This window comes from Myxine glutinosa, chromosome 11 (assembly GCF_964187855.1).
Source record: "Myxine glutinosa chromosome 11, kmMyxGlut1.1, whole genome shotgun sequence".
NCBI classification, from domain to species: Eukaryota; Metazoa; Chordata; class Myxini; order Myxiniformes; family Myxinidae; genus Myxine; species Myxine glutinosa.
This window is the reverse complement of record NC_136271.1, coordinates 111,356,053-111,378,458: the sequence shown is the minus strand read 5'-3', so window position 1 is coordinate 111,378,458 and position 22,406 is coordinate 111,356,053. Positions and strand designations below refer to the sequence as shown.

General features: G+C 43.2%; 1 protein-coding gene across 4 annotated transcripts in view; it reads right to left on the bottom strand.

Annotated features, from left to right (window-relative positions):
- The window catches only part of SUPT5H (SPT5 homolog, DSIF elongation factor subunit), an 87,943-nt gene that overhangs the window by 5,115 nt on the left and 60,422 nt on the right, over positions 1-22,406 (bottom strand). For 2 of the 4 annotated variants that reach the window (XR_013625024.1, XR_013625023.1), the window contains 12 exons: positions 21,219-21,358; positions 20,925-21,080; positions 16,389-16,535; positions 16,043-16,189; positions 13,062-13,187; positions 8,109-8,193; positions 7,838-7,953; positions 7,614-7,716; positions 7,361-7,488; positions 5,805-5,907; positions 5,504-5,662; positions 2,186-2,351 (listed from right to left, as the gene is read on the bottom strand). Coding sequence is in view for 2 of the 4 variants with exons in the window: in XM_068103744.2 (XP_067959845.1) it covers positions 2,186-2,351; positions 5,504-5,662; positions 5,805-5,907; positions 7,361-7,488; positions 7,614-7,716; positions 7,838-7,930; positions 8,109-8,193; positions 13,062-13,187; positions 16,043-16,189; positions 16,389-16,535; positions 20,925-21,080; positions 21,219-21,358 (1,553 nt within the window). In the remaining 2 variants the exon portion in view is untranslated. The remainder of the gene's footprint in view (positions 1-2,185; positions 2,352-5,503; positions 5,663-5,804; positions 5,908-7,360; positions 7,489-7,613; positions 7,717-7,837; positions 7,954-8,108; positions 8,194-13,061; positions 13,188-16,042; positions 16,190-16,388; positions 16,536-20,924; positions 21,081-21,218; positions 21,359-22,406) is intronic. The other 2 variants (XM_068103744.2, XM_068103743.2) reach the window with 1 other exon arrangement.

Here is a 22,406-nt window from a genome sequence, read left to right as displayed (position 1 = left end):
CTTATGCACAAGTTTGTCCCATCTCATCTGCAACAATCATATCCACCTTCTCGACTCTGGTACCTGCTGCTGCTTCTCTCTCAACAACGAATTGAGGTCCTGCTCTGTTTTCCAAGTTGAAACTGCCTTTGGCACCCAAGGCCACCTTCATTCATGGCTTGACAACTTCCTCCACGCAAGTTGTCGGCATGTAGCCCTCGATGGGATTCTGTCACCTCCTCTCCCAGTAGTGGTTGAAATTCCTCAAGACAGTGCCTTGGGCCCAGTCTTGTTCCTAATCTACATAAACACCTTCTCCCATGCTCTGGAAACACCTATCTTTTTGCAAATGATTCCACAATGTGTTGTACAGTATCCCCATCCCTCTGCTAGGTGGACAGCAGCTGCGTCCCTCTCTCTGCTGATTTGGAAATGATTAGAGACTGGTCTGATAAATGGGCAATGTCCTTCAATCCTGGAATATCTCACCCTGTCGCTTCGGAAGAATCATAAAACTAAGCCACCGATATACAATTCCATGATCAACCATATAAGGTTGATCCTTAACCGCATCTGGACTGACCACATCACAAAGCTGGCCTCCAGAGTTCAATATGAATACAAAACTGGAATAGCACTCTTCGACGTTGCGCCGTCTACCGATATGCCTCCGCCCACATTATTACATCATTATACATACTTGTACCAAGTTCGATTTAAATCCCTTCAGTTGTTCTGAAGTATCACATTTTTACCTGACATGACCTCTGACGCCAAAATATATACTTGTAACCAAGTTTGGTCAAAATCCCATCACTGGTTCACAAGTTGGCTCGGTAACAGAATTTTTACTTACCTTTGACCTCTTGACCCCATAATCCAATCAGTTCATCTTTACATCATTATACAAACTTGTACCAAGTTTGATTGGATCCCTTCAGCCTTTCTTAGGTTATCATGGTAACGAAAACCTATCACGGACGGATGGATGGAAAACCCAAAAACATGAAAAAAAAACAATTTTAAGTTAATTTTAAACATTTGAAAAAAAAACATAAGTGAACGAGGCCACCACTAAAGTCGCTGCAGCTCCACACTGCCAATATTGTGTCATGGAACCAGCAGCAAAAAGAGGTCAGGTAAGTTAAGTCAGTAAGCAAAGTAAACTAGAACGGCACTCGGTAGAGCTCATACATCTGCCAGGCTGAACAGTTTAACTTTTGTATCTCAATCCGGGCCTTAACCATTAACCTAATCGGCATGTCCTTGTCACCTATCCAACCTGTCCACCAGGTTTTGTCTGAGTCCGTGCACAACTTAACATATCCTGCTCATAGACAAACAGGAGTGAAAACATAACCTCCATGCACCTTCGTTGGTGGAGGTAATAAAGTTTATTATTCCCCAGGTATCTAATTTATGTTCACGCACCACAAAATGAGGTTTCATCCATTTAGGCCTCAGTCGGTGAAATCACAACTGAGTTAGGTGTAGCCGCATTCAAGCTGTAATCAAATTGTCTGGAACAATGAAGAACGCCTCTCCTTTTATTTTCTGGTTATTTGACTCCCAAAGTCAATTTTCTTTTTCCAAAAGTCAAAATGCAATTAGAAAAACACCTTCAAAGTATTAATCCACACATATAATAGTATTGATATAATAGCTTGCTCTTCAAACATAATGTGTTCCTCCATGACCAAAACGTAGGAATAAAAATTCATTGGGGATCAACCATTCAGCTTTATGATGGTCACAAACTATCGTCTCAAGGCTTATTCCTGAATCGCGAGGCTATTTAAACAACTATAAATCGACAGTCCCGATTAAGCAATTGTAAGATCTGAGCAGACTATAAAAAGGTTTGTTGTTGCAGCTGGCTTAGCATTTCTCCAAAACACTGTGGCTCTTGGAGACAGGACATGCACCTGCTTGGCAACACTGTGGGAATATCATGTTGTGAAGAACCTTCGGAAGAATTACTGACATGGGATACTCGATGAACACCAAATATGAACGGATTTTCTATTGCAATGAAAAAAAAGCTTGCACTATTATTTTACCTGCAAAACAAGTTGTCTTTTCAACAAGTGTTTTGGAAAAAGATATTCCACGCTCTTTTAACAATAAAATACTGAAGCTGTGTCCAAAAAAAAAGCAAGAAACCCGGTGCCGAGATGAAATGCAACAGGTGGAGAATTGATGGTACCTGATAGGTCATCGGGGAAGGTGTGGGGTGAAAACTGGCAGGAGAGTTTGTATTGTGATAGCCGACTGGGCTGGGTGCAGGGTGAAAGTTCTGGGGGCTCGGTGTCGGGTGGTAGGAACCCTGAGGGGAGGGGGTTGGATATGGCGAGTACTGGTCTGTATTGTACCTGAGGGAAGATCAAAATTATATGTCAGTTAAAAATGCTTTAACCTTTACCCAGCAAGATATATATATATATATATATATATATATATATATATATATATATATATATATATATATATATATATATATATATATATATATATATATATATATACACACACACACAGGGTGTCCCATAAGTCTGGAACCTTAGGACAAAATGATGAAAATGGCTTGTATTCGCAGAACGTGTTCAATGTGTCCACCATGATGATTGATACAAAAATGCAGACAATGTATCGAGTCAGCAGTCACATGGCAAATGGTGTTACATGCGTTGCTGAAATGCTCCTGCAAATGTGCAGCACTCTGAATTTTTTCCACGTGGATAAACGTCTTCAAGTGACCCCAGACCCCAGATCAATGTCTTCAAGTGACCCAAGTGACCCCAGACCCAGACCCTTCAAGTGACCCCAGAGATAAAAATCCAATGGTCAGAGATCGGGACTCCTCGCCAGCCACTCCACAGGTCCTCAGCGTCCTACCCAATGACCATGGAATTGCTGGTTCACCCACTCTCTTACGTGGATGCTGCAATGGGCTGGGTGCAGGGTGATGGGCAGGATCACCATCCTGCTGAAACCATGTTGGGAAATTCCCATCTGTGTTCAAGACACTGGGGAATGCTTCCTCATTGAGCATACGCAAGTAGGCATCTCCTGTGATTGTGCCATCAAAAAAGAAGGGGCCGATGATGCGATCTTTCCAAATGCCACACCACACCATCACACGAGCGGCACCTTGTTCCTTTGAAGCAGTAAACCAGTGAGGGCTGTCTTGCGACCAGTCGCGGGAGTTCTGTCAGTTCACCTCACCATTTGCGTAAAAGCAGCCTAATCACCGAACAGAACGGTGGATGGGAAATCGGAATTTCAAGCACATTGTTGCGTAGCCCATTCGCAAAATTCCATCCTTCGGTTCGGATCATTTTCGCTTAATTTCTGCAGGATTTGAAGTTTGTAAGGATGTTATTTGTGTGCTTGAAGAATGTGGTGGATACTGCTTTTCGACACTCCTGTCTCAGCGGACAACCGCCGAAGAGACCTTAAACTAAAAAAAAAATTAAGAATCACTTATTTTACCCTATGGTTCCAGACTTATGGGACACCCTGTATGTATGTATGTATGTATGTATGTATGTATGTGCTATTGGTAATCAGCATCGGCCGATTGGGGTCATTGTGAGTGCCGATTAATTACCGATTACAGTTTTATTGTATACAACCCAAAAACCTTGAGTGGCTTTCACCCTTGTTTAGGGCGAATTTCAATTAACAAATTAAAACCATAACGTTGAATTCTAGACATTTCAAGGAGATGTGCATAAACATTATTCTTTATAAACAGCTCACAATCATCGTGTGACAGGCTCGGTAATTTGTAAAATGCGTTAAGGCCGAGAAAAATATATTTCCGGGTTCTGGTCAGCGCGCGCATCGATTTTGACCCTGCGCGTCAACAATTTTCTTTTTCAAATTTGGTATCGACGTTCGCGCACGGTTCTCCCCTACAAAATTGCGTTTAGTTTGTCCAAATCCAACCAGCCGTTCCAAAGATATGAGTAGTTTTGTGTGCCGTGACGTCATGAATCCAATGGGGAAGTTGCATGTGACGACATCGTCTTAGTCATGTGACCGCTTGGGTGGCAAAACATTGTTTCTGCCACCATACGTAATGGCGGCAATTTGAAACTCGTCTCACATATAAATTGCCCCCTACACAATGGTAAAGAGATGTTGTGCTGTCGGATGGGACTTGTGCTGTGCTGTCGGATGTCGGATGGGTTGTGCTGTCGGATATTCCTTATGAAATTGGGCTTGTCATTCTACCGTTTTCCGGATGACACAACGCTAAAACGGATTCATAGCTGCCTTGACTGCAGCTCTCAGGTGAGAATATGGCTCATGAGGTTGTTACCTTCGCTCGCGAAGTGAAAAGCAGGATTAGGCATTTGGTTACGTACATGTGGAGTGCGTATGCCATACGTGTGGCGTACTTGTGGTGTACGTGTGGAGTGTGTGGAGTGTGTGTGGCGTGTGTGTGGCGTACATGTGGCATACTTGTGGAGTGTGTGTGGCGTACTTGTGGTGTACGTGTGGCGTACTTGTGGAGTGTGTGGCGTACTTGTGGAATGTGTGTGGACTGTGGAGTGTGTGTGGCGTACTTGTGGGTCCACACGGGTCCACAGGCAGATGACACAGCCTCAGTTTCTCGCAATACTGCGAAAACGCCTCAACGGGCAAGCTACGGGCGTAAACTGACAGGTCCGTCTGATCAAACGACAGCTTTCCCGCCATGTTGTTTATGCCACCCAAGATGGCGGCCGGAACCGGTTGCCATGGACGATGCTCACGCGATGCAACGCCTCTATCGGCTGGATATTGTCATTTATTGAAACGAAGACGTACTTTGTCGGGTTCGTGTGAAGCAACCAGAAGGCCTAGAGAGCTGCGGGTGGTCTCGTTAGTTAGGCCTGGATCCTATCTCGTTTGTCGTGAAGTTGTATGTGTCTGTGATAATCTGGTGGACTGGGAGAAGAGATCGTGGGAGACCATCGGCCTGTTAGACCACTTGCGCATGCGCAGTGTTGACGCGATCGACGCATTGGAATGTTTAACGGTACGGCGAGGCGATCTCGAGATCGAAATGGCAGTCTATCATATGCTTGAAGAACTTCATGATTTTCAGAATAAATACATTTTAAAATAACTTAAGCTTGTGTTCATTATTTACAAAAAAAGGGCCTACAAGTCTCATTGGCTGTCTTTAATTTGTCTCTGGACGGCGCCACAGCAGATGAGGAGGACCGCAAGGCATGAGGACACAAAAAACCTCTATATGTGCAATCCATGCTTTTCAAAAAAAGAAAGAAAAAAAAAAACCGCATCGCCACATCAATTCTGGAACTTTGGTCTGACCAGAGACCAGCAATATATTTCTTTCGGCCTAAAACGGCAAACGGCTTGGAATTTCGGCGTTATCAAATATATATATTTTTTATGGAAATCGCCCCAAACAAATATATATATCTTTCCCAGTATATATATATATTTGCCTTGCTTACTCATTGGCCGGCAAACATTAGCTGCACACTGAACGCTCAAGTGAACTCACATTGCAGGTGTCCCAGGGGTCTGCGGGTTGTATGGTGTGTTGGCTTGTGGTGATGGCACATCTGCATAGCCTGGGGTTTGAGGGGTGGATTGGGGTCCATACGCTTGTGGTGATGGTAAGGGTTCATCAAAACCATATTCAAATTCATCGTCTGTGCGGCTGGGAGGATTTTCAAAAAAAAAAACCGCATAGAAGTGTCGTCAGAGATGGTCAAGTGAAAGAAAGCAATTAAATGTAATGTAAAAGGATAACCAGTGGAATGTTACAACATCAATGAGGATTAAACTGAACAAACAGGTACTTTGGAGTGTTTGTGTTGCTCGGATCCCAGGCTCCACTTTGGCTGGGTGTGCGGCTGCCGTCATGGACGGGCGTCTGAGAACCATAATGAGGGGTCCGGCTTCCTGGAAGGAAAAAGGGAGGGGCGAGGGGTGAGACACTGGAAAGATAGGGAGATTATGAGCTGGGAAACATTAAGTTTTCCATGCAAGTGGGAACAGTCGTGCTTTATAGACCAGGAAAGTACCTATTTCCAATGAAGATTTTTTTTTTTAACCCAGGATGACTTCCAGGCTTGATCAAGTTTTAATTGCTAAAGAAAAAGCAAGCACGTATGACATCTTATAGGTGGCTTCCTAAAAAGAAGGAAATCGTAGCAAGAGTACAATTGGAATACAGAGGAAAGGATCGAAAGAAGAGTCATCAGTTCATCTGGCAGCCACGAGCACAACGGCGCACACCTGGTCCCGTACAGGTCCAAAGTGCTGTTGGCGTTTGATGGCACTTCCGTCTCTCTTCGTGGAGCTTTGCTGCACTATATTAAATGCTGCCGGCGATCTCAAGGCTCTCTCGCAGACCCATTGCACCAACCTGGTCAAAGTCGATGCTGCAAGGCCTCCCTCAACATTGAAACGAGACTGTGCCACCACTGCACCAGTTTGTGTGCTTTGAACGCCTTCAGGACTATTCTGCCCAAGCTCACTTGGCCTCTGCATGCTGATAACGTATCCAAGGCATGTTTGGTGCGCCAATCATCATTCCCCACTTCTGCTTTGAAATTACCTATATTGAAAAAGGTAATCTCTCCTCTGAAGTGCTCTCGGGACCTTTCCAATTAGCCTGACTTGTCTCGCATTAATCCTTTCACCTCCATTTGATGATATCTCTTTCCCATTTCCCATTGACCTTTCACTGCCCCCCGTTAGGCTCTTTTTTTTGTTTTAAACAAGACCTCTGCCTCATGGAAGAGCTGTCACACAAATTAGCCATACATGCAGACATATTGAATGGACAACACAGGAGCCACTGACCTCACTTCATGCAGCCACTGACCAAGAGGGGAATGCCAACTTCTGGTGCGCTCTTGGTACTAGCGATGCCATTTTATGATGAATTTGAGGCAATGATTATGGTTGATTACTATTGTGTTGCTTATCCGCTTCTGTGGTGCATTTAGGATCCAAATTAAACCACTGAGGAGATTACAAGAATAGGTTTCCACTCGACTCAATCTGCCATCTGAGTTTGTATGTAAAAAAGCTCCACTCTTCAGACAACTATTTCAAAGAGCAAAAATGAAGCCCGGATATGTATGACTATATATCAGGAAAAAATCTCAAAATTGGATAATTAAAAACCACAAAGTGATAAGCTCCAACAAAGGCTTTAATGTGTGGATGAAACCTAAAGGCTGTGAAAAATAAATACTTCTGCATACAGCAAAACTTGGAAGCTTTGACGATTTCAAAATTGTGCGAGTACCCGTTTCATCACAGCCGTATTACACACACATATCCATCAGCCTCATGGGAGAATCAAGAGGTGATTTGTGGAGTTTGTGTTGAATGTGTCGAATACCTTCATGAATGGGAGTTTGGGAGCCGTACAGAGGTGTCCTCGAACCTGCACCATACAGTGGTGTTTGAGATCCATACATTGGTGTGCGGCCATGAGCTGATGACATGCCTGGTCTTCTTCGGGCATCCCTGGACAATTAGAAGAAGAAGAAGAAAAAAAGAAGACAAATAACCTCACCAAAATTGCAAGCATAAAGAGGCAGACTTTTTGTCATTTATAGATAAATAGGTCATGTTTTGGGATGTGAATGTACATTGTGGTAAGCCGACTGCGATCCACAGATATAGTCTGGCATGTGGAGTGAAGCTCCACACGAGCCGTAGACTCAGTCGCATCTTTGACCATGCCGATATAACCTGTAAGGAGCACAAAACAATTAAAGTTGCTCCACTCTGTGACTATACATTAACAAAAGAGCAGAATCACTGGTCCCGTACAGGTCTGCACGTCTGCACTGTATAATTCTGCACGTCTCACCTTTGTATGGGCCTTGACAGATGCGCACTGTCTGCCCGATAAGCTCTGTGTCCCTCCTGCCTCGACCCCTGCCCTGTGGCGCGTTCCTCTGTCCTGTGCACACACAGCACCTGGGTCTGCAGCACAACCAAGTGGTTGCATGGACAATTCTACAAATTTTATGGAAAACAGGTAACTGGAATGAACGACAAGATCAAAAAGTGACTGGAACAAGCATGGACACACAAATCGATAAAGGCCAAACAAAACTCAGTTATAGAAAAGGAAGTACCTTGTCCGCCAGAATGTGCGGGACTGCTGAGACGTGGACTCATTGGAGCAAAGCTTCCAAGAGTAAAGTTCGTCACGTCACGAGGCTGCACAAACACCATTCCTTCGTTAATTCTGTTTATTTCCTCGACTTCATGGTATTTGTAACACAAAGAAAAAAACAAAAAACTCAACCATGACAAGCTAAGTTGAAAAGCCTAACCAAGCTTGGTTCAACATTTCCAGTATGGGTCAAAGACAGATGAGAAGAACCTCAATAGAGCTCTCGCCTTTATCATACTCCAGAAGACATGTGTTGTTTGTTTCTTATTTACTGCCAAAGTAGAGACACGAGTTTGAAGAGAACAACCTGTAATCTTCACAGGGTTGCAAAGAGCCCAACAATATAGACTTGGGAAAATGCCAGGGGCACAGAAAAGGCCCTTTTACCTTTATATGGTATGCGCCATGTGGCAAAGTATAGAAGAGAAGGACATTCCATGGCTTGTGGAAAATGCTAGATGATAGATAGAAAAAAAAGGACATTCCATAGCTTGTGGAAAATGCTAGATGATAGAAAAAAAGGGACATTCCATAGCTTGTGGAAAATGCTAGACGATAGAAAAAAAAGGGACCTTCCATAGCTTGTGGAAAATGCTAGACGATAGATAGAAAAGAAGGGACATTACATAGCTTGTGGAAAATGCTAGATGATAGATATAAAAGAAGGGGCATTTCATAGCTTTTTTGAAAATGCTAGATGATAAATAGGAAAAAAAGGGACATTCCATAGCTTGTGGAAAATGCTAGATGATAAATAGGAAAAGAAGGGACATTCCATAGCTTGTGGAAAATGCTAGATATGAATATGAATGATCGTTTTAAGGCCATTTTCCCCGCTAGAGCAGGGGTTAGCCTTGCGGGCACCATGACAATCATGGTTCCCTGTTTGAGGCAATGTTTTTACGGCCGGATGCCCTTCCTGGCGCCAACCCTTAGTCGCCTCTCACGATGCGCAGGGATACGGTGTACCTATTCTAAACCGGGGTACACACCGGGATCATTCATCCCAGCAAGCTGGTACTCAAATTTGCTGACCTCAGAAGGATGACAGGCTGAGTCAACCACCCTGGTGTTAATTTAGCGATCGACCGGGATTCAAACCCAGGATCCTAGGATCCCAAGCCGGCACCCTAACCGCTAAGCCAACACCAGGCTGTGGGAAATGCTAGACGATAGATAGAAAAGAAGGGACATTCCTTCCATAGCTTGTGAAAAATGCTAGATGATAGATAGAAAAAAAGGGACATTCAATCGCTTGTGGAAAATGCTAGATGATAGATAGAAAAGAAGGGACATTCCATCGCTTGTGGAAAATGCCAGACGACAGATAGAAAAGAAGGGACATTTCACAGCTTGTGGAAAATGCTAGATGATAGAAAAAAAGGGACATTCCATAGCTTGTGGAAAATGCTAAATGATAGATAGAAAAAAAGGGATATCTCATGGCTTGTGGAAAATGCGAGATGATAGATAGAAAAAAAAGGGACATTCCATAGCTTGTGGAAAATGCCAGACGACAGATAGAAAAGAAGGGACATTTCACAGCTTGTGGAAAATGCTAGATGATAGAAAAAAAGGGACATTCCATAGCTTGTGGAAAATGCTAGACGATAGATAGAAAAGAAGGGACATTACATAGCTTGTGGAAAATGCTAGACGATAGATAGAAAAGAAGGGACATTACATAGCTTGTGGAAAATGCGAGATGACAAATAGAAAAAAAAGGGATATTCCATAGCTTGAGGAAAATGCTAGATGATAGATAGAAAAAAAGGGATATTCCATGGCTTGAGGAAAATGCTAGATGATAGATAGAAAAAAAGTGATATTCCATGGCTTGTGGAAAATGCTAGACGATAGATAGAGAAGAAGGGACATTCCATAGCTTGTGGAAAATGCTAGATGCTAGATAGAAAAAAGGGACATTCCATAGCTTGTGGAAAATGCCAGACGATAGATAGAAAAAAGGGACATTCCATAGCTTGTGGAAAATGTTAGATGATAGATAGAAAAGAAGGGACATTCCACAGCTTGTGGAAAATGCCAGACGATAGATAGAAAAAAAGGGACATTCCATAGCTTGAGGAAAATGCCAGACGATAGATAGAAAAAAAGGGACATTCCATAGCTTGAGGAAAATGTTAGATGATAGATAGAAAAAAGGGACATTCCATAGCTTGTGGAAAATGCCAGACGATAGATAGAAAAAAGGGACATTCCATAGCTTGTGGAAAATGCTAGATGCTAGATAGAAAAAAGGGACATTCCATAGCTTGTGGAAAATGCCAGACGATAGATAGAAAAAAAGGGACATTCCATAGCTTGAGGAAAATGCTAGATGATAGATAGAAAAAAAGGGATATTCCATGGCTTGAGGAAAATGCTAGATGATAGATAGAAAAAAAGTGATATTCCATGGCTTGTGGAAAATGCTAGACGATAGATAGAGAAGAAGGGACATTCCACAGCCTGTGGAAAATGCTAGATGCTAGATAGAAAAAAGGGACATTCCATAGCTTGTGGAAAATGCCAGACGATAGATAGAAAAAAGGGACATTCCATAGCTTGTGGAAAATGTTAGACAATAGATAGAAAAGAAGGGACATTCCACAGCTTGTGGAAAATGCTCAATAAGTAGAAAAAAAGGGATATTCATTCCATAGCTTGTGGAAAATGCTAGATGATAAATAGAAAAGAAAGGGCATTCCATAGCTTGTGGAAAATGCCAGACGATAGATAGAAAAGAAGGGACATTCCACAGCTTGTGGAAAATGCCAGATGATAAATAGAAAAAAAAGGGATATTCCATGGCTTGTGGAAAATGCTAGATGATAGATAGAAAAAAAGGGACATTCCATAGCTTGTGGAAAATGCTAGACAATAGATAGAAAAGAATGGACATTCCATAGCTTGTGGAAAATGCTAGATGATAAATAGAAAAAAAGGGACATTCCATAGCTTGTGGAAAATGCTAGACGATTGATAGAAAAGAAGGGACATTACATAGCTTGTGGAAAATGCTAGACAATAGATAGAAAAGAAGGGACATTACATAGCTTGTGGAAAATGCTAGACAATAGATAGAAAAGAAGGGACATTACATAGCTTGTGGAAAATGCTAGACAATAGATAGAAAAAAAGGGACATTCCATAGTTTGTGGAAAATGCCAGATGATAAATAGAAAAAAAAGGGATATTCCATGGCTTGTGGAAAATGCTAGATGATAAATAGAAAAAAAGGGACATTACATAGCTTGTGGAAAATGCTAGATGATAAATAGAAAAAAAGGGACATTACATAGCTTGTGGAAAATGCCAGATGATAAATAGAAAAAAAAGGGATATTCCATGGCTTGTGGAAAATGCTAGATGATAGATAGAAAAAAGGGATATTCCATGGCTTGTGGAAAATGCTAGATGATAAATAGAAAAGAAGGGACATTACATAGCTTGTGGAAAATGCTAGACAATAGATAGAAAAGAAGGGACATTACATAGCTTGTGGAAAATGCTAGACAATAGATAGAAAAGAAGGGACATTACATAGCTTGTGGAAAATGCTAGACAATAGATAGAAAAGAAGGGACATTCCATAGTTTGTGGAAAATGCCAGATGATAAATAGAAAAAAAAGGGATATTCCATGGCTTGTGGAAAATGCTAGATGATAGATAGAAAAAAGGGACATTCCATAGCTTGTGGAAAATGCTAGACGATAGATAGAAAAAAAGGGATATTCCATGGCTTGTGGAAAATGCTAGATGATAGATAGAAAAAAGGGACATTCCATAGCTTGTGGAAAATGCTAGATGATAAATAGAAAAGAAGGGACATTACATAGCTTGTGGAAAATGCTAGACAATAGATAGAAAAGAAGGGACATTACATAGCTTGTGGAAAATGCTAGACAATAGATAGAAAAGAAGGGACATTCCATAGTTTGTGGAAAATGCCAGATGATAAATAGAAAAAAAAGGGATATTCCATGGCTTGTGGAAAATGCTAGATGATAGATAGAAAAAAGGGACATTCCATAGCTTGTGGAAAATGCTAGACGATAGATAGAAAAGAAGGGACATTACATAGCTTGTGGAAAATGCTAGACAATAGATAGAAAAAAAGGGACATTCCATAGTTTGTGGAAAATGCCAGATGATAAATAGAAAAAAAAGGGATATTCCATGGCTTGTGGAAAATGCTAGATGATAAATAGAAAAAAAGGGACATTACATAGCTTGTGGAAAATGCCAGATGATAAATAGAAAAAAAAGGGATATTCCATGGCTTGTGGAAAATGCTAGATGATAAATAGAAAAAAAGGGACATTACATAGCTTGTGGAAAATGCCAGATGATAAATAGAAAAAAAAGGGATATTCCATGGCTTGTGGAAAATGCTAGATGATAGATAGAAAAAAGGGACATTCCATAGCTTGTGGAAAATGCTAGACGATAGATAGAAAAGAAGGGACATTCCATAGCTTGTGGAAAATGCTAGATGATAAATAGAAAAAAAGGGACATTCAAAAATATATCGTGTGCATGCTGTACTACCCTTGTGTTCTTTGGAGGAACCAAGTAATGCTCTGGAAAAGTTCATATAAAGGGGTGCCCTACATCTGGCAAATAAAATACATTTACTTGTTCATGCAGCTGCATTAATCATATTGGTACCCCTCAAATTGGCTTTCGGAGGGGCAATATGCCCTCTCGAATCTTGAGCTTCAAGAATGAGCATTTGGACACACAGCATCCAAATATACCAAGCTGGACAAGTTTCCCAATGCATTGGCCAAACCATCCAACACAACCTATGATATGATTGACTGCAGAATAACATTACAGCAATTGTAGCAATGCTATTTCCACCCACACGGGACGAAAACAACATTTCATGTACATGTGGTGCCTCACCTTGGATCCTCCAGCCAAAACCACATGGCGGGTCTTGCAGACAAACATGCCGCCATTCTCCACTAACTTTTTGGAGTGCAGGAATGCAAAACCACGGAACAGATGCTTGACCTCACCCTCGCGGCCCTGCACAGGCAGACAAGTGCACTTCCTGAAAGTCATATCTTCAAATCGTCATAGTAATATCATGGTAATCAGAAACATGGGGTTTGGTTCCAACACAAACTAGTTCAGGCCTCAACTAGATCAGAATTCACTGGAGATGAGAAATAACTGACACCAAGTACTACCAGGTACATATTCACAACATATTAAAGGGCACACTATTTCATGTGATTACCTCAACAGCTCCAAAGTTACAGATTAAAATTGTCAAAAATCAAGGTATACAGTGCATTCAGAAAGTATTCAGACCCCTTCACTTTTTTCACATTTTGTTATGTTGCAGCCTTATGCTGCAATCGTTTAAATTCATTTTTCCCCTCATCAATCTACACTTAATACCCCATAATGACAAAGAGAAAACAGGATTTTAGAAAGTTTTGCAAATTTATTAAAAATAAAAAACTGAAATATCACATTGACATAAGTATTCATACTGTTGCGGATCCCGGGTTCATCGACGTACAAAGGGGGGTTTATGCCCTGTTCCCCCACGAACTCCGGTTCCACTGAGGCCGCCGTCCACGACTACTAAACTCGTGATTGACGGATTGCTAAGCAATTCCGATCGCCAATCTACCAGCCACGCGCCGAAGAGTTTACTGGTCAATATTCCCAAATACCGTGACCGGAGAAACCCTCACTTTCACAAACCTTATGGGTGCCGAGCGGATTTGCACGGTGTGGAAAGCGGCGTTACCTTACGTGATTTACGGACCTGATTCAAACAGCCAAATTCATTCTCGGATGATGCTAGACCAATGGAGAAAAGACGTACCCGAACAGGTTGGAATGTAACAACGAAATGTACAGCCTTTTATTTTGAAGGCACAGAGAATAGACAAAAGATACAGCTTATTAAGTCTTACCTATCATAAACCCGACTTGGCGCCTTCACACTCACTCTCACACAGGGGAAGACACGCTGGTTAAGGGCGTACCGATGTACGCGCTTGCTGGGATTGCCTCAATGGCCACGTGGTGTCCGCAGTCCGATCCGGACATGCAGTTCGATGTGGTGATGTCCGAAGGACGAACCGCTGCCTTGAAGTCAGCACGTACAAACTTAGCACAGGTGGGACAAGCTGCCACGCAGGCAGACAAACTTCAGCACAGGTGAGTCGTGTAGAAAGCCAACGCTTGCAGGTCAGCCGGATGGCGCAAGAGATCGCGAAGAAGTGATGGGTGTCGACGAAAACACAAAGGCCAAACACGTGTCGTGGGAAAACGAAAAAGCAAGCGAGGTCTCGTCGCGGGCGTGGCGAAAAGGCAAGAGCTCAGGTGTGTCCTCGGCGAGGCAAAATCCAAAGAGCAGCTGCCTCATCGGCAAGGCAAAATGCAAGAGGGCCTCGTGGTCGAGGGTATTTACCTGGCCCCCAAAAACTCCCGAATGTCCCACAGCCTCCCATTGGCTGAGGTTGGTCACGTCCCGGCGACGTGTTCCCACCTCCTCACTGGGCACGTGGGCCTGTGCTTCTGGCCATGCCTTTCTGCACATTAGTAATGGCTTCCCCCAGCCACACGAAGGCTTGACATCCTGCCTACTCAACGCATATTTGTTCTTTATTACTACACATTGGGAAAGGGCTAATCTTTACATTCAATAAGAAATAACTAACGACTGCAGGCTGTTGTTGTGCAATTAACTATAGGGGGTTTGCCTTTATGGCACAACCGCAACAATACCCTTTGCTATGACACTTGAAATTTAGCTCAGGTGCCTCCCATTTCAATTGATAATCTTTGAGATGTTTCTACACTTTGATTGGAGTCCACCTGTGGTAAATTCAATTGATTGGACATGATTTGGAAAGGCACACACCTGTCTATATAAGGTCTCATAGCTGACAATGTATATCAGAGCAAAAACCAAGCCATGAGGTCGAAGGAACTGCCTGCAGGGCTCAGAGACAGGATTGTGTCGAGGCACAGATCTGGAGAAGACTACAAAAAAATTTCTGCTGCATTGAAGGTTCCCAATAGCACAGTGGCCTCCATAATTTTTAAATGGAAGAGGTTTGGAACAAACAGGACTCTTCCTGGAGCTGGCCGCCCGGCCAAACTGAGCAATCGGGGGAGAAGGGCCTTGGTAAGAGAGGTGACCAAGAACCCGATGGTCACTCTGGCTGAGCTCCAGAGATCCTGTGTGGAGATGGGAGAAACTTCCAGAAGGACAACCATCACTGCAACACTCCACCGATCTTGGCTTTATGGCGGAGTGGCCACACGGAAGCCTCTCCTCAGTGAAAGACACATGAAAGCCCGCTTGGAGTTTGCAAAAAAGCACCTAAATGACTCTCAGACTGTGAGAAACAAGATTCTGTGGTCTGATGAAACCAAGATTGAACTGTTTGGCTGTGAGACCTTATATGGACAGGTGTGTGCCTTTCCAAATAATGTCCAATCAATTGAATTTACCACAGGTGGACTCCAATCAAGGTGTAGAAACATCTCAAAGATGATCAAGATAAATGGGAGGCACCTGAGCTAAATTTCAAGTGTCATAGCAAAGGGTCTGAATACTTATGTAAATGTGATATTTCAGTTTTTTCTTTTTAATAAATTTTGCAAAACTTTCTAAAATCCTGTTTTCTCTTTGTCATTATGGGGTATTGTTTATTATGGGGTATCGGTGTAGATTCATGAGGGAAAAAATGAATTTAAACGATTTCAGCATTAGGCTGCAACATAACAAAATGTGAAAAAAGTGAAGGGGTCTGAATACTTTTGGAATGCACTGTAATTCACAGAGCAGAAACAATGAAAATGTAAAGATTCACACTAATGTTGTGACTTTAGAACCGTTCGGGCAGACGTACAGAGTGTGGCCCATCAGTGACCTTAACGACGTCCCGTGCCTGGATGTTGTTTTGCTCGGAATCAAGTGCCACAGCATGGCGGTTGTCCCGCTTTCTGGTTACAGCCTGATGCTTTACGCTCAGCACTTTCCCATGCATGCTCAGAACCTGCAAATCAGTTCAGTTATGAAGATGAAACGGTCAAATTATTAATCATTTTCAACAAGCACATAAATCGAGAAAACTCATAGTACATCTGGGTCTTTACTTGCTACCTTTCAATATAATCTGTAAGAAGTGCTGCCACTTGTCTAAAAAAGACAAGTAAAAATCTATTGTGGTCTAAAAAAGGCTCTGATGGTATTACCTGGAATGTCTCCCGCTCGAGGCGTACAATAACCCCAACGGTTTGTGGGTCCAATAGAACCAGCTCCCCCCATTCATGTTGACCTTGCGAATCCACACCTGATGCAGTCTCCGAACAAAGTTGGAGGTCTCGTGGAAGGACCTTCAACTACAGGTAAAAGGAAGGAGTGCATTATTGGTCAACACATACTATAAACCCAAACATCTGGCATAGGAACCACCCACTGAGTTAGCCTGCTTGACCTTCTGATCTGAGCAGTTAGCACATGATTTTTGGATCCCAGTCCAAAATCTATATAATAATATGCTTGTTCATGTGTGTCTAACAATCCTTCCCCCCGATTGGTTGGACAGCTGCACTGACTCCACCCACAATTGTAACTTCGATGCATATACAAGACGCTTCACAAAGAATATAATTATTTGTAATCTAAAAATGTCCAAGTGGTCTACAGCTCTAAATGGTCATGGGTCCAAGCTAGTCCAATGGGTATAAAGCATGGTCTTAAGGGTCTATGGGTCTTTGGGGTCTACGGGTCTCCGTAGTCTTTAATGGTCTTCATGTCTTTTCTGTCAGAGGGATTTTGGGTCTTCAGGGTCTTTTGGGGTATTTTAGGTCTTCCGGGTCTTTCAGGGTCTTTAGGAGTCTTGGGGTAATTAAAGCGTACTCAAAGGTCCAAGGTGTCTCAGCAGTCAAAAGGGTCGAAATGTACATTCCAACAATACATAAGAAATTGACGTACCTAATTACTAGACAGGATGCAAACGACATTCAAACGGTACGTAATGAATAAATATATAGTCACATGCCTTCATGGCCTCACGGACCGTGCTTTTTAGTTTCATATACATTTGAAGAAGAAGACGACATTTTTGTCACAAATATACATAGATAACCATATACGTTTGCTCCATTGGATTAAGATATATATAATTTTATATACTGTACATATATGCTTCAAATGAGCTTGAGATACTGCCAATACAAATAAATAGCACCGCAAAGCGGGCGTAACCCCTCAACCCATGCATGGTGGAAACCAATTTCAAGATGGCTGCCGTGACGGCCATATTGAAAATCGCAGCGCGCCCATTTTCGAAAGGAACCTTCCTCTACTCAACCCCAACACACTGCAAAAATGGATTTAATCGGACAAGCCGTTCTGCTTGAAATTGACGGAAACCAATTTCAAGATGGCTGCCGTGGCGGCCATATTGAAAATCGCAGTGCGCCCATGAACCTTCCTCTATTCAACCCCAACACACACTGCAAACATGTATTTAATCGGACAAGCCGTTCTGCTTGAAATTGACGGAAACCAATTTCAAGATGGCTGCCGTGGCGGCCATATTGAAAATCGCAGTGCGCCCATGAACTTTCCTCTATTCAACCCCAACACACACTGCAAACATGTATTTAATCGGACAAGCCATTCTGCTCGAAATTGATGGAAACCAAAAGTTGACGGACGCCCGGATGGCTGCTGTGGCGGCCATATTGAAAATCGCACCGCGCCCATTTTCGAAACGAACCTTCCCCTACTCAACCCCAACACACACTGCAAAAATGGATTTAATCGGACAAGCCGTTCTGCTCGAAATTGACGGAAACCAAAAGTTGACGGATGCCCGGATGGCTGCCGTGGCGGCCATATTGAAAATCGCAGCGCGCCAATTTTCGAAAGGAACCTTCCTCTACTCAACCCCAACACACACTGCCAAAAATGGATTTAATCGGAAAAGCCGTTCTGCTCGAAATTGACGGAAACCAAAAGTTGACGGACGCCTGGATGGCTGCCGTGGCAGACATATTGAAATCGCATCGTGCCCATTTTCGAAAGGAACCGTCCTCTACTCAACCCCAACATACACTGCAAAAATGGATTTAATCGGACAAGCCGTTCTCCTTGAAATTGACGGAAACCAAAAGTTGACGGACGCCCGGACGGCAATACCCCTTAACCCAATTTGGGCTGAGGGGTGAAAATTAAATGACATCGCCATGGATCCAAGGAAATAACATAATAAGATATATCTCTAGCGATTATGGACACATTATGGATTATGGATGATGAAGTTGGAAAGAGGATTGACGAGAAGAGGAAGAAGTTCAAGGAGTGGCAGAAGGCGAAGGGTACGGGAGCAGAAACAGCAGAGCATGAAAGTTATAAGGCAGCCAAGAAGGCTGCAAAGAAAGAGGTAGCAAAGGCGCAGGAGGCATGTAGGAAAATGTTCGGAGAACGCTTGGATTCGGAAGAGGGTCAGAGAGCAGTATTCAGGATTGCAAAGCAGATAGCGAAAGAGAGGTGTGATGTGATGGGGGTGAGTTGCCTGAAGGATGAAGTGGGACAAATCGTTGTGGACCCAGATGGAATTAAAGGAAGATGGAAAAGATATATGGAAATGCTGTTGAATACAGAGAATGAATGGGATGGCAACATAGAGAGTAACCCAGTTTTAGGACCGGCAGAGAAGATAACTGAGAAGGAAGTTGAGGAAGCGATAAAAGCAATAAAAACCACCGTTTAGAGGCCATTTTTCCCCGCAAAGCGGGGGTTGGCCTTTTTCGGGGACCGTGGTTGTTGTTGTTGTTTTTTGGTCCCCTTTTTGAAGCAATGTTTTACGGCCGGATGCCCTTCCTGACGCCAACCCTGTTTGTCGCCTTTTTACGACACACAGGGAATTACCAGTGAACTGGTACTCAATTAGCCGACCTCGGAAGGATGACAGGCTGAGTCAACCCCCCTGGCGTTAATTCAGCGATCGACCGGGATTCGAACCCAGGATCCTTGGATCCTAAGCTGGCACCCTAGCCGCTAGCCCAACACCAACGATAAAAGCAATGAAGAATAGAAAAGCGGGAGGGCCGACGGGAGTTGTGGGAGATATGTTGAAGGCAGCAGGAAGTTGGGGTGTGAAGAGAATGACAGAGATCTGTAATCTGGCGGTGAAAGAAGGCCGCATTCCAGTGGATTGGGAACTGAGTACCCTCGTCCCTCTATACAAGGGGAAAGGTGACCATCTAGAGTGTGGCTCGTACCGAGCGATAAAGTTATTGGAGCATGGAATGAAGGTATTGGAAAGGGTGTTGGAGAGGAGGATAAGGAAGAAAGTGAGGATCGACGAAATGCAGTTTGGATTTATGCCAGGAAGAGGAACGACAGACGCGCTTTTTATTGTGAGGCAGTTGCAGGAGAAGTACATGGAGAAGAGGAAGATGTTGTTTCTTGGGTTTGTTGATCTGGAGAAAGCATTCGATAGGGTTCCACGCAAAGTATTGACATGGGCAATGAGGAAGTTAGGAGTGGAGGAATGGTTGATCAGAGTAGTGATGGGAATGTACAAAATAGCACGCACACCTGTAAGGACGAAGGACGGGAACAGTGGTGAGTTTGAGGTGAAGGTGGGAGTGCATCAGGGGTCGGTACTAAGTCCACTACTATTTGTAGCTGTGATGGAGGTGCTGGCTCAGAACGTAAAGGAGGGTTTTCCGTGGCAGTTGTTGTATGCAGATGATCTGGTGTTGATTGTGGAAAGTATGGATGGACTGAAGGAAAAGATGAACAAGTGGAAGGAATGTATGGAGACAAAAGGTCTGAAGGTGAATATCGGAAAGACGAAGGTGATGGCAAGTGGTAAAGCATGTGGTGAGGTGGAAAGAACTGGGAAGTGGCCCTGTGCTGTGTGCAGGAAGGGTGTCGGAGTGAACTCCATTCAATGTACAATGTGCGCTGAGTGGGTTCATCAAAAATGTAGTGGTCTGAGAGGGTCATTAACCAGTGTGGCAGCTACATTCAAATGTAAGGTGTGCACAGAGGGAGCTGCACATGGAGGAAATGTTGAGTTGGATCTTGGAGATGGCATGAAGCTGGAGGGTGTGAAAACATTTTGGTACCGCGGAGACATGCTGAATGGAGAAGGTGGATCAGACTCGGCAGCGGTTGCTAGAGTGAGATGTGCATGGAAGAAGTTTCGGGAACTGAGTGGCGTGCTGATGAGGAGGGGAGTGTCGTTGAAGCTGAAGGGAAAGGTGTAGTATGCTGCATGTGTGAGAAGTGTTATGATTTATGGGAGCGAGACATGGGTAATGAACGTAGAGCAGCAACGAAGGTTGGAAAGGGTGGAAATGCGAATGGTTCGATGGATGTGCGGAGTATCGTTGAGAGAGAGGAAGCCAAATGATGAATTGCGAAAAATGATGGGAATAGAGCCTGTAATTGATGCTGTGAAGATGAACAGGTTGAGATGGTTTGGTCATGTGTTGAGGAAGGATGAAAGTGACTGGTTGAGAAGAGTGATGGAAATGAATGTAGAAGGAAGTAGAGGACGGGGAAGACCGAGAAAGACTTGGCTAAAGATGGTGGAAGAAGAAATGCGGGCAAGGGGGTTAACAAGGAGAGATGCAGAAAATAGGGCAAGATGGAGAAGATGGTCATGGGGACCGCAAGGCTAACCCCCGCTCTAGCAGGGAAAATGGCCTTAAAATGCATGTTGTTGTTGTTGTTGTTGTTGTTGATTGTAGACACATTGATTGTACCTCATGCATGGTGAGATCCGAGAATAAAATGACGAAGTTTTCTTCTGCACGAACAATGAGCCCCGTGTCTCCTTCATAGCGACCATCTATAACTTTGACGTGGTCTCCGATCCGGAAATACTTCTTCAATTCATGCGCTGGGAACTCCAGTGGGTCCTTGGAGATTAAGGTGAGTGGAAAATGGCAGTTGGCAAATTGAATTTTTGAAAGCAAGCAATAAGTAACACATGTGTTGAAGTGCAGAAACACACAAAAGCAGCAATGAGCGGTCACAGATGGTTCACGCCTACGTACCTTGAGGTCCTCGTGCTTCGGCATGATGGTAATCTTATTGCCATCAACACTCAGCACTTTGCCTTGCAAGTTAATGAGCTCACCCTCACACACCTCCACATTGTCACCCGGCTGAAAACTATGATCCTTTTCACCCTTTCCTAGGTTGGGAACAAATTTTAGTCATTCATTACATTTACCAAATCGCAGCATATTATAAAACACTAACAGGAACCTGTGGAACTCTCCTTTTTTGGGTGGTGTATAGGCAACGATGCACTGCCTTGCATGCTCCCAAAAGTTTATGTTTTAGCAATGTAAAGGTAAGGCATAGCGATTGTGAATATGACAGCTTCGACGATGTGTTCGGCCTTAACTGCATGAAAATCAAAATGCCGGTGGGTGGGAGTCAACCTTCCTACTAATGATGTCATTGTGGGTGGAGTCAGGCCAGCTCAGTAACCAACCAATGGGTGGAAAGAAAAACAGATGGAAAGAAAACAGCCACTACTTTAATATATCGATTCTGCAATGGGCATGGAAAAATTTGGAATTTGTCAGTCAGGTTTTTGGTCAGGAAAGTCTCATATTACTACATGTCTGTCAAAATCTGTCAGTTTAGATACCATATATGACAGGCATTTTAAGGCCATTTTCCCTGCAAGAGCGGGGGTTAGCCTTGCGGTCCCCATGACAATCTTCATGACAAATTAGATACCATATATGGACACATACAATTTATTCCACAGCCGATCAGATTGCATAAAGAGGTAAGGACTCCTGGTCCTTTGCAGTTATAAAAGGGGAGTTAGGATTCCGTAGTAATGGAACTTTTCGCTATACGACAGCATGCCTCATGCTACAAAGGGATTTCACGAGTCCCTCAAACACGTCTGTTGTGTTTAATAAGTGTCTCATGGAAGGTCACCGTTATGTTGTATTTGTGGACAAACAAATGCTTCAAGTCAAAATAATAGACACCTCAACAACATTCCCTTCACATTTTGCCAAACATATTAAAATAAATCACCAAATACAGCACTGGAGTATAAGGAGGAACCCAAATAGACAAAGATGGATTTGGGTTTCAACTGCTATCGAGGTGCAGCCAGATGAACCTCACAGAAACCATTTGCAAGATTCACCCCTCCGTAGACAAAGAAAATGAAAGAAAGAGATGGACAAAAGAGAAAACGAAAACGAAAAAAA